Here is a 14,184-nt window from a genome sequence, read left to right as displayed (position 1 = left end):
ACCAAAGACTTGAGAGTGGCCGTGCTAGTTCATGAGCACGACTAGACTGAAGGTGCAGTCCACTATTAGTGTATCCAAATCGTAATAGTTTAATACATATTAAATGTGATTGGACTGATAGTGCTGAATTGGGCATCACTCAGAATTTAAACCTAGCCGCACCTGGCCTCCCACCTCGGTGAGGAGTGTTAGAACGCAAGGGGGTTTATCTTCTGCTAAAACCGCTTTGCCCCTTTTCACGCAACAGAATTTTGGCGTAGTCGGCAGGATTGCCATGGATAAACTGCTGCAAAAATATGATTGTGCCCCTTCCCAGGCTGGGAAGGAGTGGGCCCATAAATTTTGGAAGGATGAAGAGAAAGTGGTGGAACGTATTGAAGAGTGTCGGGTTTCACAGAAGCTCAGAGCTGGGAAAGGCAAAGGTGTGATCTGTGTGGTGTTAGGCGCCTGTTTATCTTGTGCACAACAAGAAGCTAGGGAAACCCCTGCTCCTAGTCTGATTTCAGCTGTAGAATATGCAACCCTGAAATCGGAGAATGAGGTGTTGAAGTCATCACTAGCCTTTCAAAAGGAGACAGGAGAAAAATTAAGAACTCAAGTTGATAAGCTTGTGAGTGAGAATGAATGTTTAGGAAACCGGAATGCTCAACTTGGGAGTGAAAATCACCAACTTAAAATGTTATTGGAAAGGGTGACTGGACTCTGAGATAAAATGCAGGCCTCGACCCAGGTCCAACAGATTCGTAAATTAATGTGTTATCCAAATTCTGGAACCCAGACCGGAGATTTTTGGTCTAATAGTGAAGATGAGGAAGAAGATGAGGAGGGAAGGACTTTTACTGTGAAATCTCAAGTCTTTCCTTTACGACCTCTGATTAAAACTGAAACCACAGTTGATGAGGATGATGAGGAAGTCCGCAACACTGTGCGTACTATTCCGTGGACACCAACAGAGTTAGCGAAAATAAGGGAAAAATATTCGAGGCGGCCAGAAGAATCAGCTGTTGAGTATGTGTGGCGAGTTTCTTCTGAAGGAGGAGATAGAATTATGTTGAGTGAGGAAGAAGCAGGAGACTCTTGGGGACCAGGAGTGTTTTTAACTACAATGGACGGGGATCATAATTATTCCCTAACCGCTCGAGCAGCCTTTTGGGCAGGTGGTATGGATCTGCGAGAGAGGGGAGAGCCATTAGAGATTAGAGCTACAGGCTACTCTGAACTGTTTGTGGCGATACGGAAAGCAGCTTGTCTGCAAGCCATGTATGACAGAGAGGAATTTCGGAAATCCCCAATGTCAGCTGCTATCGACCCCGATCGATTAGCCCCTCTCATCCGTGGTCTTCCCGATTGCCTGAAGCCATTCGTTGTCCGCACTCAAGATCGCATACGAGAGGCTTGGGATGCTCATGGGCGGGGCCGGCGTCGCTACATGCCCACCTGGAATGAATATGTACAGGAAATAGACCAATACGGGCGCCGAATGGGCTGGGCCAGCCTAACTAGTGAAAAATCCTCCGAACACCCCCGAAAGGTTCGCCAAGTCCGAACTCACACTCAAAACCCCAAACCGGTGGAAAGGTTTAAGCCTGATAAGGACCGGAATGAGTTGTGGCGTAAAGCCCTACAATTAGGGGTGCCCCGACAATTCTTGCACAGTGTCCCTACGGGAGATCTCCGTATGCTGGTCCAATCTCTAACTAGAAAGAATAATTCGGCTGGGGAGAAAAGTCTAACCAGAGAATCCCCAAGCTGTGAGAAAATTGTGCCTTCTGCACCGGAGCGTAATTTGATTGATTTGTCAGAGTCCCAGTCAAAAAACTCCTATCCCTGGGGAGGGCAGTGAGCCACCCTGTCCGGCGGGTACTAGCTATTCAATGGCTCTCTCATAAAGATTCCGAACCTATTATCGCCATTCCTGTCGGACCCCAGAGGATGTCGGTAAACTTTATTATTGATACCGGAGCCCAAATGTCTGCAATCACTAACGAAACGGCACAACTTCTAGGTATAAATCCCACCAGACGCAGAGTCAACTTCGCAGGAATTGATGGTGTGGTAAAAACATGCCCCACCGCAAAAATTAACCTCTGGTTGCCGGGAAAGCAGCGAATGACTAGGGCGGAAGTGTTAGTGGGTGCCTCGCGTACTAACCTCCTAGGATTTGACGTGCTGCGTGGGCGAATGTGGAAATTCTCAGATGGAACTGTGTGGAGTTTTGCAGGATGCGAAAAAGTAATAGACACAGTGAAATTGAGTCTCTTGGAAACTTCCATGCCTTTACCTCCCTCTAAAATCACTAATGTCCGGCAGTATCCACTGCCTGCAGCTGCACTTGCAGGAGCAGACGGGGTGGTATCAGATTTAGAAAAAAGAGACATCATTAAGAGGACTCACTCGCCTTATAATTCACCGGTGCGGCCAGTAAAGAAACCAAACGGGCAATGGCGTTTCACAGTAGATTACCGAAAGTTGAATGCCAACACTGCACCCCTCACTGCCGCAGTTCCAAATATCGCGGAAATTGTGACAATGATACAAGGAGCTGCCCATCCTTGGATGGCTGCCTTAGATGTAAAAGACATGTTTTTTATGATTTCCCTCCTTGAGCAGGACAAAGTGCGGTTTGCATTCACGTGGAAAGGAGTCCAATATACCTTTAACCGACTTCCACAAGGATACAAACATTCCCCCACTATTGCTCATAATGCTTTAGCTAAAGTGCTATCAGAGATTCCTGTTTCACAGGGATGTACAGTATACCAATATATTGACGACATCTTAATAGGGGGAGAGAGCCAAGAAAGTGTACAAGACATGATGGAAAACATCCGAAAAACATTACTTGATTTAGGATTGGAAATTCCAGACTCAAAGTGTCAGGGACCTGCACAGGAAGTTAAATTCCTGGGGGTCTGGTGGATTAAGGGAGCTGCTTCTGTCCCTCAGGATACCCTGGAAAAAATAGAACATGGACAGAATCCTTCCAGCGTGAAGGAGTTACAGCAAGTTCTGGGAACTTTAAGTTATTGGCGTAAACACATCCCTGGCTTTTCCATCATTGCTCGCCCCCTTTATTGTTTGCTCAAGAAGGGTAAATCCTGGGAGTGGACTGAACAACATGCTAATGCACTAGAATTGCTAATAAAGGAGCTAAGGTTATTCCAACAGCTTGGTCCTATACATCCAACTGACCCTGTCCACGTAGAATGGGGGTTCAGTGAACATGGTTCCCATTGCAATTTATGGCAGAAGGGACCAGCAGGACCGGAGAGACCATTAGAATTTAGCTCTCACTCCTTCAATGATACTGAGAGCAGATATTCAGACCTTGAGAAGGGTTTACTGTCCCTAGTGCGAGCGTTGCAACGAACAGAGCAGATAAGAGAACAGAGTGTGATCATTCGGGGACCTTTCCGCCTCCTAGATGTGGTCCGTAAAGGGACAACACCACCAGCTGGCATTGCCCAGAAACCTACAGTTCGAAAGTGGTATGCTTACTTAGAAGGCATTAATGAAATCATGCCAGTCTCTGAAGGCAGTGTTAAAGTATCCAAGCTGCAAAAGGATATAGATGGTGCCCTATTGTTCCAATCCCCACCAAACAGACCATCTCCGATCCAAGAAGCACCTCCTCTGAAAGAAGGCAGTGATCTTACAGGAGTGTGGTTTACTGATGCGTCATCTCACCGTGAAAACAATAAGTGGAAATATAAGGCCGTAGCACTGGAAGTAGCAACAGGAGAAAGAGCAATTGAAACAGGGGAGGGTAGTGCACAAGTAGGGGAACTCAGAGCTGTCCTACTAGCTGCACAACATGGGGCCACCTCCATTTACACTGACTCATATGCTGTTTTTAAAGGAGCCACTGAATGGATAGGACACTGGGCAGCCAATGATTGGCAGGTGAACAGAGTCCCGATTTGGGAGACGGACAGTTGGAAGCAACTGTTAGAAATAGGAGGACAGAGAACATTGCACATTGGTTGGGTAAAAGGCCATGATTGTTCAAACTCGATCACTGCTCAATTCAACCAACAGGTAGATAGCCTCACGCGGCTACAGCAAATTGACATTGTAGATGATGGTCGGGAATGGGAACGCTTACTCGAATGGTTACATGTTAAACGTGGCCACACAGGCCGTGCTGACCTGTATCAGGAAGGTCTAGCCCGGGGGTGGCCCGTGTCGGTTAAGCTGTGCGAACAAATAGTAACTGCCTGTTCACAATGTCGCCTACGACTCAGCAAAGATCATCCGAGTAAGGCGCCTCCCTTACACATTCGGGACAAGAAAACGTGGCATTCATGGCAGATTGACTATATTGGGCCCTTGAGATCATCAGGTGGGAAAAGATATGTCCTGGTAGGAGTGGAGATTATCTCCAGCCTCACTATGGCCAGCAGTTTCAAATCAGCTACTGGGGACAACACAGTGAAAGGCCTAAAAGGGTGGTTCAGCACACTTCCCCTTCCCGAGGAAATCCAAAGTGATAACGATTCACACTTTATCGCTACAGTGGTACAAGATTGGGCCAAAGAAGAAGGGATTCGATGGGTATTTCATACTCCCTATTATCCCCAGGCTAATGGCATTGTTGAATGCACCAATGGATTGGTTAAGCGTTTTGCAAAAACTCATGAACCTGGTTGGCATTTGCGATTGGACGATGCCATCTATCAATTAAATAACAGATGGAGTGGAGACGGCTGTCCTAAAATGAAAGCTTTCTGTGTATCTGCCAATATCATCACTCCAAAAGCTCCCAATGAACCGGGAAAATACCCAGGAAGATTTCACCCTGGGCAACCTGTGCTAGTGAAAATGCCTCAAATTGGCACAGTACCAATGGTGCTAGCTACTCCCAAAAATCCCTATGCATGGGAAGCCAAAGACTGTTCAGGGAAGATACACCGGATCAGCACCCGGTGGATCTCGCCTTCTTTTTAACCCCGTCGGTCGAATAAGACCGAGCAGATTTTCTTTTCCTTTGTGTTTTACAGGAACCTTGGATGAGCTGTACAGACGGATTGGCCTACGCTACCTTTGAGTGTCTCCAGGGAATCCTGACATTGATCCTGGCAATAATACTATTTTTATTATGTATGGCTACCTGGAGGCCCAAATTCTAAAATGACGAATTGGCAGATGGAATTGATGCTATTCAGTTTTACCTTTTTATTCCCTGTTGTTTGTAGTCAGAGAGACCCAGAGTGGCCATGGTCTCAAGCCTTTGTTAAACACAATGCGATGGCAGGTACAAGAAAGGGAGAATTGAGTTTGGCCACTGTAGTTCTACAGGAAAATGAGGTGTTACATGAGTGGACCTGGAATAGTTGGTACCCAGTCCTGAAAGGTAAGGCAGGGGTGGAAGCCCGAGTAGGGTGTAGAATGATCAACGGCTCAAACCATGAGAAGGCCACGAGAATAGAAATATCTCGCCCTCAGAACCCACGCTCAATGACAACAAAGCACTGTGTCACCGACAAGTGGGATTGCTGGTATAATTTTACTCTTGTGGAACCCACTCTTGTAACTTGTCGTTGGCAACAGGATGAAATAGCACTGCTATTTGAATTCAAGATAGACGTAGCACCTGAGCTTTGGGATAATGCATTGTCACGGTACACTGCAAGCACCGGAACACCAGGAAACAAAAGGGGTTTAAATCTCTCCACTCTGGTTATACAAGGAAGTGAAGTGTATTCCAGAGATAAATGGAGATGGAATTAATCACTTCAAATGGCTAAAATCGAGGCCACCCTTGGAAAGAGAATACACATTGGTTGCCGATTTATCAATGGGTCTACTCACCACAGGCCAACTGTAATTAAAACCATCTATGTAGACTCTACCAAACCAGACAAATACAACACTGATTGTTACAAAATTATGGAGCCAAATTCAGATTGCTGGCACAATTTCACTTTCATCAAACCTACAGTAGTGTATTGTATTTGGGGCTACAAGGGCACAGAATTGTTATTTGAATTTATGATTGACTCAAATACACCTGAACTTGCCGAAATAAATCCAGAACCTACACCCCCACAAACTCTCAAAGGCGTACCTTCTAAGCCCTCCATTAGTCTAACTCCTTACATTTTCCACATTGGCCCTTATGTTATTAAACACACAGGTCAACAACAGATACTGTTTAATCCCACATAATCCACCCTGTCTTGGAGCAAAAAAATATGATTAGAAATCTGATAGTTTATAATTAGCAGACATATCTATTTCAACTACATATTTTTTTTAACACTGAATTTTTTTTGATGTGGTAGATTAAGTCTTTAGAAACAGAATGCAGTTAATTTTCCCTTATGCCTTCAAACTTTTGAGCCTTTAATGGTTACAAAGAAAAGCTGCTGATTAGAGAGTGATGTTTTTCCCTTCCTACTTCATGAAGTAAAAAACCCAACTGTATCAAGACCCTAATTTTTCCTCTGTCTACAAACACTGAACCTGAGGCAAACTTGTGTCAAGGCTTTAATGGTTTAGGGAACAAGGGGGTTTGGTTTGTGGGTTTTTTTCCCCCCTCTCCTCTGAGTTCTTTAGTAGATCTGCTTCTTAAGAATTTGGAGTTGTTTAGTGGTGGAGAAAAATAAGCCATCATAGTGTTGTAGCTCTGCAAAGTGATCTTGCATTGATTTGGTGCCTTCAGATGGTCTGATGTTGCAGTATATTATGAAACTAAGATTTTTCTGCTTGCCAGACTTCCCCGTTTTGTGGGAAGGGAAACAATACTATACTTTGTGTTCCCTTCCACCTTCTCTGTATTTACCCAAATTATCCATGGAGAAGTTCTGATTTTGAGCAATATAAGAAAAGCACGTGTGCAACATCACATTTTCCTGTCTTTGGTAGTTATAACAATGGACTCTCTTCTTTAGTACATCCTTCCTTTCCTCCATTACAGGTTTTCTGTTTGGGCAACTGATCATAAGATAGGTAGACGGATAAGGAGGAGAGTGTGTGTCTGACTATATATATAGATATTGCAGAAGAATGGTGGTGTAGAATACTTGTGCCTATCCTGCTGCACCTCTTTCCTAGTATTGTCAATCATCTCTGTTGTAGAACACCAATGCTAAACAGTTCTTCATGTATGTTTAGAAGTAAAAGATGGACAAACATAAGACAAATTTGAACCAAATCCGTTGCATAGTTTCCTACGTTTACTTAAATGCAGCTCTCTTGGTTCATTCTGGTTTTTGAAGCGTTATAATTAGATGTATGCTCAAGTTGGTCAAATCAATGGTTTTTGTGTGTGTAGACTTTTTGGAGAGGATTGTTTATTTGATACTTAAATTTGAGTTTGACTGTTTTGGCTTGGGACATGAGCTGTGAGTTTAGGTACTTTAACTGATATGATAATTGACTGGAGATATGACCTAACATTGTGATGTTGTACAGACATTTGTTTATTGATCCATGTTTCCAATACTGTGGATGCATGTGATCTTTTTAAAAAGCCTTCCTTCCCAACCCAAAAATCTCAAAATCTCTCTTGCAGACTAAGGAATAAGATAGGAAAACTAAATATGTGTGTTTTGCATTGTTAGGCCTTGAGTATTTTTGCTTTTGAGACCTGAGCTTTTTGAGACCTGAGAGTAGGTATGAAAACAACAGCCACTGAAAAAGAAGGGGCAAACGGTTTTACCAATGTAATGTATGCTCTTTTTGAGGGATTTGAATGAAAAAGAGTATCTTATTTCTGTATTTATATGAACCATCTAGTTAGCTTTTTCATATTCTGGAAACCAAAACATAATTCTCAGAACTTGAAACAACTTGACAAAGCAAACTTATTGATGGCTGCAGCTAGTATGATATAGTTGTGTCTTCCCCTTGTGGTTTAACCCCAGCCAGCAACTAAGCACCACATAGCCACTTGCTCACTCCCTCCTGATGGGGATGGGGGAGAGAATTGGAAAAAATAAGGAAAACTCATTGGTTGAGATAAAGACAGTTTAATAGGTAAAGAAAAACTGTATATGCAAGCCAAAGCAAAATAAGGAATTCTTTCACTGCTTCCCATCAGCAGGCAGGTGTTGAGCCATCTCCAGGAAAGCAGGGCTCCATCACACATAAAGGTTACTTGGAAAGACAAACCACCATAACTCCGAACACCCCCCCCCTTCCTCTTTCCCCCAGCTTTTTATTGCTGAGCATGACATCATATGGTATGGAATGTCCCTTTGGTCAGTTGGAGTCAGCTGTCCCGGCTGTGTCCCCTCCCAACTACTTGTGCACCTCCAGCCTGCTTGCTGGTGGGGTGGCGTGAGAAGTAGAAGAGGCCTTGACTCTGTGTAAGCACTGCTCAGCAATAGCTAAAACATCCCTGAAAATTAAGGCTGTCCCAGCCAAAATCAGCACATCAACTCACACGTAACAATCTCTGCTTCCCATCCTTGTTGTTTCCAAGGCATATGTTCTTATGTTTATACTTCTGTTTGAAGAGACTGCTGGTGGTGCTTCTTTTTGAAGTAGTGTGTTTTTCTACGGCTCTGCAGATCGCTGAAATGATAGAACAAAATGAGACAATATTTCTTTTTGTTAAAGGCTTTTTTTTGTTTGTAAGTATTGGCAGTGGAATTCCTCTTGTGTCTTTACATGTGGCCTCTGAGGCTTGGAGAAGGCATAGGTAGCTGACTCAGTGAGTACATCAGTTTCAGTAGCATCTTTGGCATCTGGCTGTGGGTGGCTGGAGGATGCTGTACTGGAGCTTGTTTCTGTGGAAGAAGCAGGAGGAGGTTATGCTGTCTCTTTTGATGACTTTCCCATTCTGTGGAAATCCCCGGCATGGAATTTGCAGTCTGTAAATGCTTTGTATTGCAATACACTTAAATATTCTTATTTTTAGATCACTTTTTATTTAAATAACAGGGATGGAGTTTTATGGGAAGTGTTAAGTCTTTTGATACATAATCAACGCTGTAATAAAACCCTAGCAACATTAATGCATTGTTAAAAAAGGGAGTCTTGACATCCCACCATCTAATGAAGAGTTTTCTTTTGTCCTTTTAATGGGTGGATGTAGAATCTGACTGTATCCAGCCTGAGTGGTAAGATGTACTTCTGTTTAATGAAAACACTGAAGTGCAGCAGCCCCTTGACCTGTTGTCGTATAAATTAAACATACTGTGAAGTACGTGGCAAGTTAGCTGCTCATAGATGAAAATCCAAGTGCATAACATTTTTTTCATGTCTTATTAAGAAGAGGGGTCTCACAGCCTGTGACTTCATATAGCACAGTGGCCATGGTATTTTATGTTCTCCCTGTATTCCTAACATAATGTCCTGGTTTGAGGTAAAACAGAACCAGTTTTCTTTTCAGTAATTTTACTTTTCAGTTAAGTCTCTTCTAACTAAGGGCACTCTTTGAAATTAACAGCATATTCTTCAGACAGTGTCTGCTACCAGAGTGATAAGGTCTGATGAGTGTAGTTAATACCAATGAACAGTATGCAGAAAGGCTCTTGCTTATACTTATTGCTATAAGAACCAAGGTCAGATAACTTTATGCGCCATGTTGGAGGGTCAGAAGCAGAAAAGTGCAGAGGGGTCACACCTGCGGGGAGGAGCGGACAGGACAGGTGACCCATCTGTATCATGCTCAGTATAAAAGCTGAGGGATCAAAGGGGTCAGCCTCTCTCTTCAGTGGTCGGTGTCCGAGGATGACTCTGTCTGTTCATCTGCCTTTGATCCCAATCTGTGCGTTCCTGAATCCAGTTCTTGTCTGCTGCTGAGTCCAGTCTGGGACTTTCCCAGTGCCTGCCGGTGATGTGTTCGTCATCCTGGGAGCTCAATACTGGGTTTTGTATATATTTCATTCTTTTCTTATTAATATAATTATCTCTTATTTTCTTTTTTTATTATGAGTATTTCATTAAAGCAGTTTAGTTTCTTTTTTCAATCCATAAGTGTCTGTCTCTCATTCTTCTCTCCCTTCTCTGAAGGTTAAAGAGAGCATCTGTCGTTCATTCGGTGGCCAGTCCAGCCCAAACAGATTTATTGGCACCCAATGTGGGGCATGACTGGGGCTCTGACATATTGCCTAAATAGCTCGGGTTCTGGCTTGCCCAAACCATGACACATACTCTGTGTATGTTGAAGTGGAGTCTGCTAAATGTGTCTGAAAGACTTTTTTTTGCACTTGGAGAAGAAAGTTTCCTGTCACCAATCCAGAAGTTGAAATATAATTTCTGCAATTCAAAAAAAATTGGGTTTAAAAAAGTGCATATTTTAATGCAGAGCATTGGCAGTTTGACTAAGAAAATAAATATTCAGTGCTGTTTTGGAAAAGAATGTATTTTTAGACCAATTTCCGGAGGAAATGACGCTTACATGATCACGTTGTCTGTCTGCATGTGTTGGTCCTTCCTGAAAAATTGAGCCTGTCATTTGATTTCAGCCAAACTTGAAACTTGAGGCAACATTTTGAAGATGATTAGCAACCAATTTTTACAAAATTTAGAAACAATTAGAGGAAAGAGACCTAAATTTGTGCTCTTGCTGAGGAGAAAGGAGGCAGAACGTGGCTGGTGTATGCAGTCAGTAATCAGCTAGCCAGTTTGCACCATTTAGATTTGCTTCGTCCTGCTGAGGAGGAATGTTATAGGAGCCATGGAGAGTAGAGGGGACTGTTGTAACAATGATTGAGTTTAGAGGAAGATACATTTACGTAGCAAGGTGAAATTTCAGTAGTTCCAGTGTGCACAGGAAGATTGTGTTGAAGTTTTCCAAATTGAGCGTAATTGCAAAAATTGAAGGAACTTCTTTATCTGCGCACTCGGAAACCTTTCCTTTTGAACTGTAGATAGAAGAGTTGGTAGAAACCATGCTGGTTCTTTGTGTTGTATTCTGTCTTTAAATAAGGGATTTGAAATTAAGGTACATGAATTTAATCTTATTTATCAACAAAAAAATTTAGATTTCCTATAGCTAAATTTTAATACTCTGTAGAGGGTGAATTTTGTTATATTAAGCAGAAATATAATCCCAATAACCTTTGTAAAGGTAAGGATAAGCTATGTTGTAAAAACACAATTGACACTTCAGAACTGCTGCTTCAAAATTTTCTGCTTCTCTGTATTGTAGAGCTGTGTTGGGTGACCAGTTTACAGGCTAAATTTTTACTTCATCCTCTGGGATCTGTAGTTGTCTTAACCACGGTTACTACCACTACAGATCTGTTGTGTTTAAAAGAAAATAAATAAACTCTCTCCCCCCTCTCTCATATATGTATATACATATATATACATACACACATATATGCAGGTATGTATACACTTCTTTCTTTTTTAAGTATTTAGCAGCCAGGGGAAGTTTGAGAAGCTGCCCACATAAGTATTTCTGAAGTTGTCTTGTTGGTTTTTAAGTCGACCAATTTCTGTTTTACAGTGCCTGAAAATGACAACAAAGCGAAATTTGTTTGTACGGCTGGTGCCATGTCGCTGTCTTCGTGGAGAGGAGGAAATGGTCACTATGCTTGATTATTCTCACTGCAGTCTGGAACAGGTGCCTAAGGAGATTTTTACTTTTGAAAAGACCTTGGAAGAGCTCTATTTAGATGCTAATCAAATCGAAGAGCTTCCAAAGGTATGTGGTTTTCCTTTTAGTTACATTTATTAACTCTGTTACTTCATCAGCATTGTAGAAGCTAATAGTGTCTAGTTTCATGGTTCAGCTTTTAGGCTGCAGTTTGCCAAATACTTTTAAGTAAATATTGGTCACAGAAGAAGCAACCCTGGTAGGAGGAATGTTTATGCATTCCAGCTTGACTAGTTTGCTGTACTGAATTGGGACGAAACTGCTTAAATAACTGATCCAGCCCAAGCGAGGTACCTAGCAGAAGAGGCAGGCTAATTTATTTCTGTGGCAGTGCCTGCTCAATTTGACTAACTGTATTCAACAAATTGCTGCATTATTTTGAATCTCTGATAACACGTGAAGATTAGAAGAAGAAAGATTAATGTCTTGTTCAGATCTCTGTGCCCACAAAGGACAACTACGGTCCTAAGTATCTATTCACTTGAAGTCCTGCTTTCTTCTTCGGTATGTGACTGAAGAGACTTTCTGAAGTATCTCAAATTACTCAAATTAAGTTCAAAAACTAGAGAGCTGGAATGCCGCTGATTACATCTTTATTATAGAAATTAATATTTGTTGTTTGTTCTGGAATCTGAGGACAAATTGCACACTGAATTAACAGCATACTAGAGAAAAGAATGAAAATTTGTGCCAGTGAGACTTTTGGGAAGTACAAAGTGATCATTACAGTAGACTTGTTTCCATTACTAGGCCCTACCTTGATGGAATTAAAGACTTAATAGTTAGATTAAAACTTAATATTCTTTTGTCACAATTGTGTGCAAATCTTCACTGTCATGCAGGACAACTGTGGAATGGTTTGTTAGATTTCTGGAAAGTTTCCTATAACCACTTCAGGTTTTGCTGGTTTGGATTTTTTGAAAGACAAATGAAGCTAATAAGGAAATAACCGTCAAGTCACTATCCTGAAATTGCTTTATCAGAAGCCCTGGATTCAAGTAAAGCTGAGTGCTTTTGAAATCCCCTCCCCCAAAATGCTTCTGAGAAGCCATCAATGAAAATCTGTATTTGTACATTGAATAGAGCTAATAACTCTAGGGTTTAGTAGCTTGCTTCTAAAGACTTTGTATTGAGATTTTTTTCAGATGATTTCAGAACATGATTCCTGTCTCTCATTCTTTATTTACGAAGAATAAAATTGAATGCTTAAAAAAACAGAATAAAATACCTTTCTGTCCTGGTTCCGGTGAGGATAGGGTTAATTTTTCCTGGTATTCCATGACATGTGAGCCATGCCCACCCTGAGCTGCCAGGGGAGGGGGCAGGGGGAGGGGGCAGGAAGTCACCACTTGGAGCTTGGAGCTGGGGTCCTGAGCTGCCCTTATTGTTGTTGTTTGCTTGTTCCCTTTGCTGTTCTGTTAAACTGCCTTTGTCTCAACCCGAGAGTCTTGCCTTTTTCTTCTGATTCTTCCCGTATTGGGAAGGCCCGAGCGAGCAGCACGTGGTTCTTTGGTGCCGTCTGAGGCCAAACCACGACAGTCCTTTTTGGCGCCCAACGTGGGGCTCGAAGGGTTGAGATAACGACAGAATCCAACTAGAGCTGGGAAAAACAAATTTGTTGTATGCATTTATTTCATTAGGCAAATAGTCGCTGGTCACCATGTTGCTTGGTTTGTTCTCATGGCTGTGTTATGTAAATTCCTATATGGCTTATGTACTCCCTGCACTGCTGTTTGTTACTTCTGGGAGAGGGACGAGGATTATCATTCTGCTGTCCTGTGCGATATCGGTTTATGATATGATAACATCACTGTTCAGACAGTTACTTTGGGGCGTTTATGTTGTTTTGCTGTCCTGCCCGTACCTTGGGCACCGTTTCTCAGAATTTATTAATAATTACACCCAGTCTGTGGGGGAAACAGGGGGGGACACTTTCCCCAGCTCTTTTGCCTCCCTTTTCTCCTTCGGGTCAGGTATGACAGCTTTTGAGAATTTTGAATATCATTGGGATACTCAAACCAGCATGTTCCTAGTCTTATGTCTCCTGAATACGTTCCAGGTCTTGTTTAGGGTTAAGCAGCTATTTAAGACTACCACCCAGAGATCTGCTCCGAGGCTGGATAGTCAGGGGTGGCAGGGCATGTGGGAGAACATGGGCAGGTACCTAGAGAACTACTCACCTCCAATGGTCTGGGACTTCACCCCTGAACAATTACAGGACCCTGATAAAGCGGTAGAATATTTGAAGGGAAAATGCTGTGGCTATTCCAGAGAGGCACAACTCACCGCACTGTGCTGGGCCCTGGCCAGTATCTACCAGGCACTGCTCAGTGTTATGCAGCACCCTCAGGGGGAAGAGATGGAGACCAGACCGGCAGGCACTGCGGCTACTGCAACCCCTGTGACGGACACTGCGGCTACTGCAACTCCTGCGGCAGCCACTGCAGCTACTCCATCCCCTGCACCAGCCACTGCAGCTACTCCAGCCCTTGCACCAGCCACTGCAGCTACTCCAACCCCCGTAGCAGCCACTGCCGCTGAACCAGGGAACCAACCACTGCCAGTATCGGTTGCCCCCATACAGAAGAAGAAGTACACGAAGAAATCAGTTCGCTCAGTAAGAGATG

At 42.9% G+C, this 14,184-nt stretch overlaps 1 protein-coding gene across 10 annotated transcripts in view; it reads left to right on the top strand.

The window, feature by feature from the left end:
* LOC128901948 (erbin-like) overlaps positions 1 to 14,184 on the top strand; it is a 153,337-nt gene that overhangs the window by 40,500 nt on the left and 98,653 nt on the right. For all 10 annotated transcript variants that reach the window (XM_054184140.1, XM_054184142.1, XM_054184144.1 and 7 more), the window contains one exon: positions 11,408 to 11,605. In XM_054184140.1, coding sequence (XP_054040115.1) covers positions 11,417 to 11,605 — 189 coding nt within the window. In that variant the 5' untranslated portion in view covers positions 11,408 to 11,416. The remainder of the gene's footprint in view (positions 1 to 11,407; positions 11,606 to 14,184) is intronic.

This window comes from Rissa tridactyla, chromosome W (assembly GCF_028500815.1).
Source record: "Rissa tridactyla isolate bRisTri1 chromosome W, bRisTri1.patW.cur.20221130, whole genome shotgun sequence".
Lineage (NCBI taxonomy): Eukaryota > Metazoa > Chordata > Aves > Charadriiformes > Laridae > Rissa > Rissa tridactyla.
Note: the sequence above shows the minus strand (reverse complement) of the source record. Positions and strands in the feature narration are given on the sequence as shown.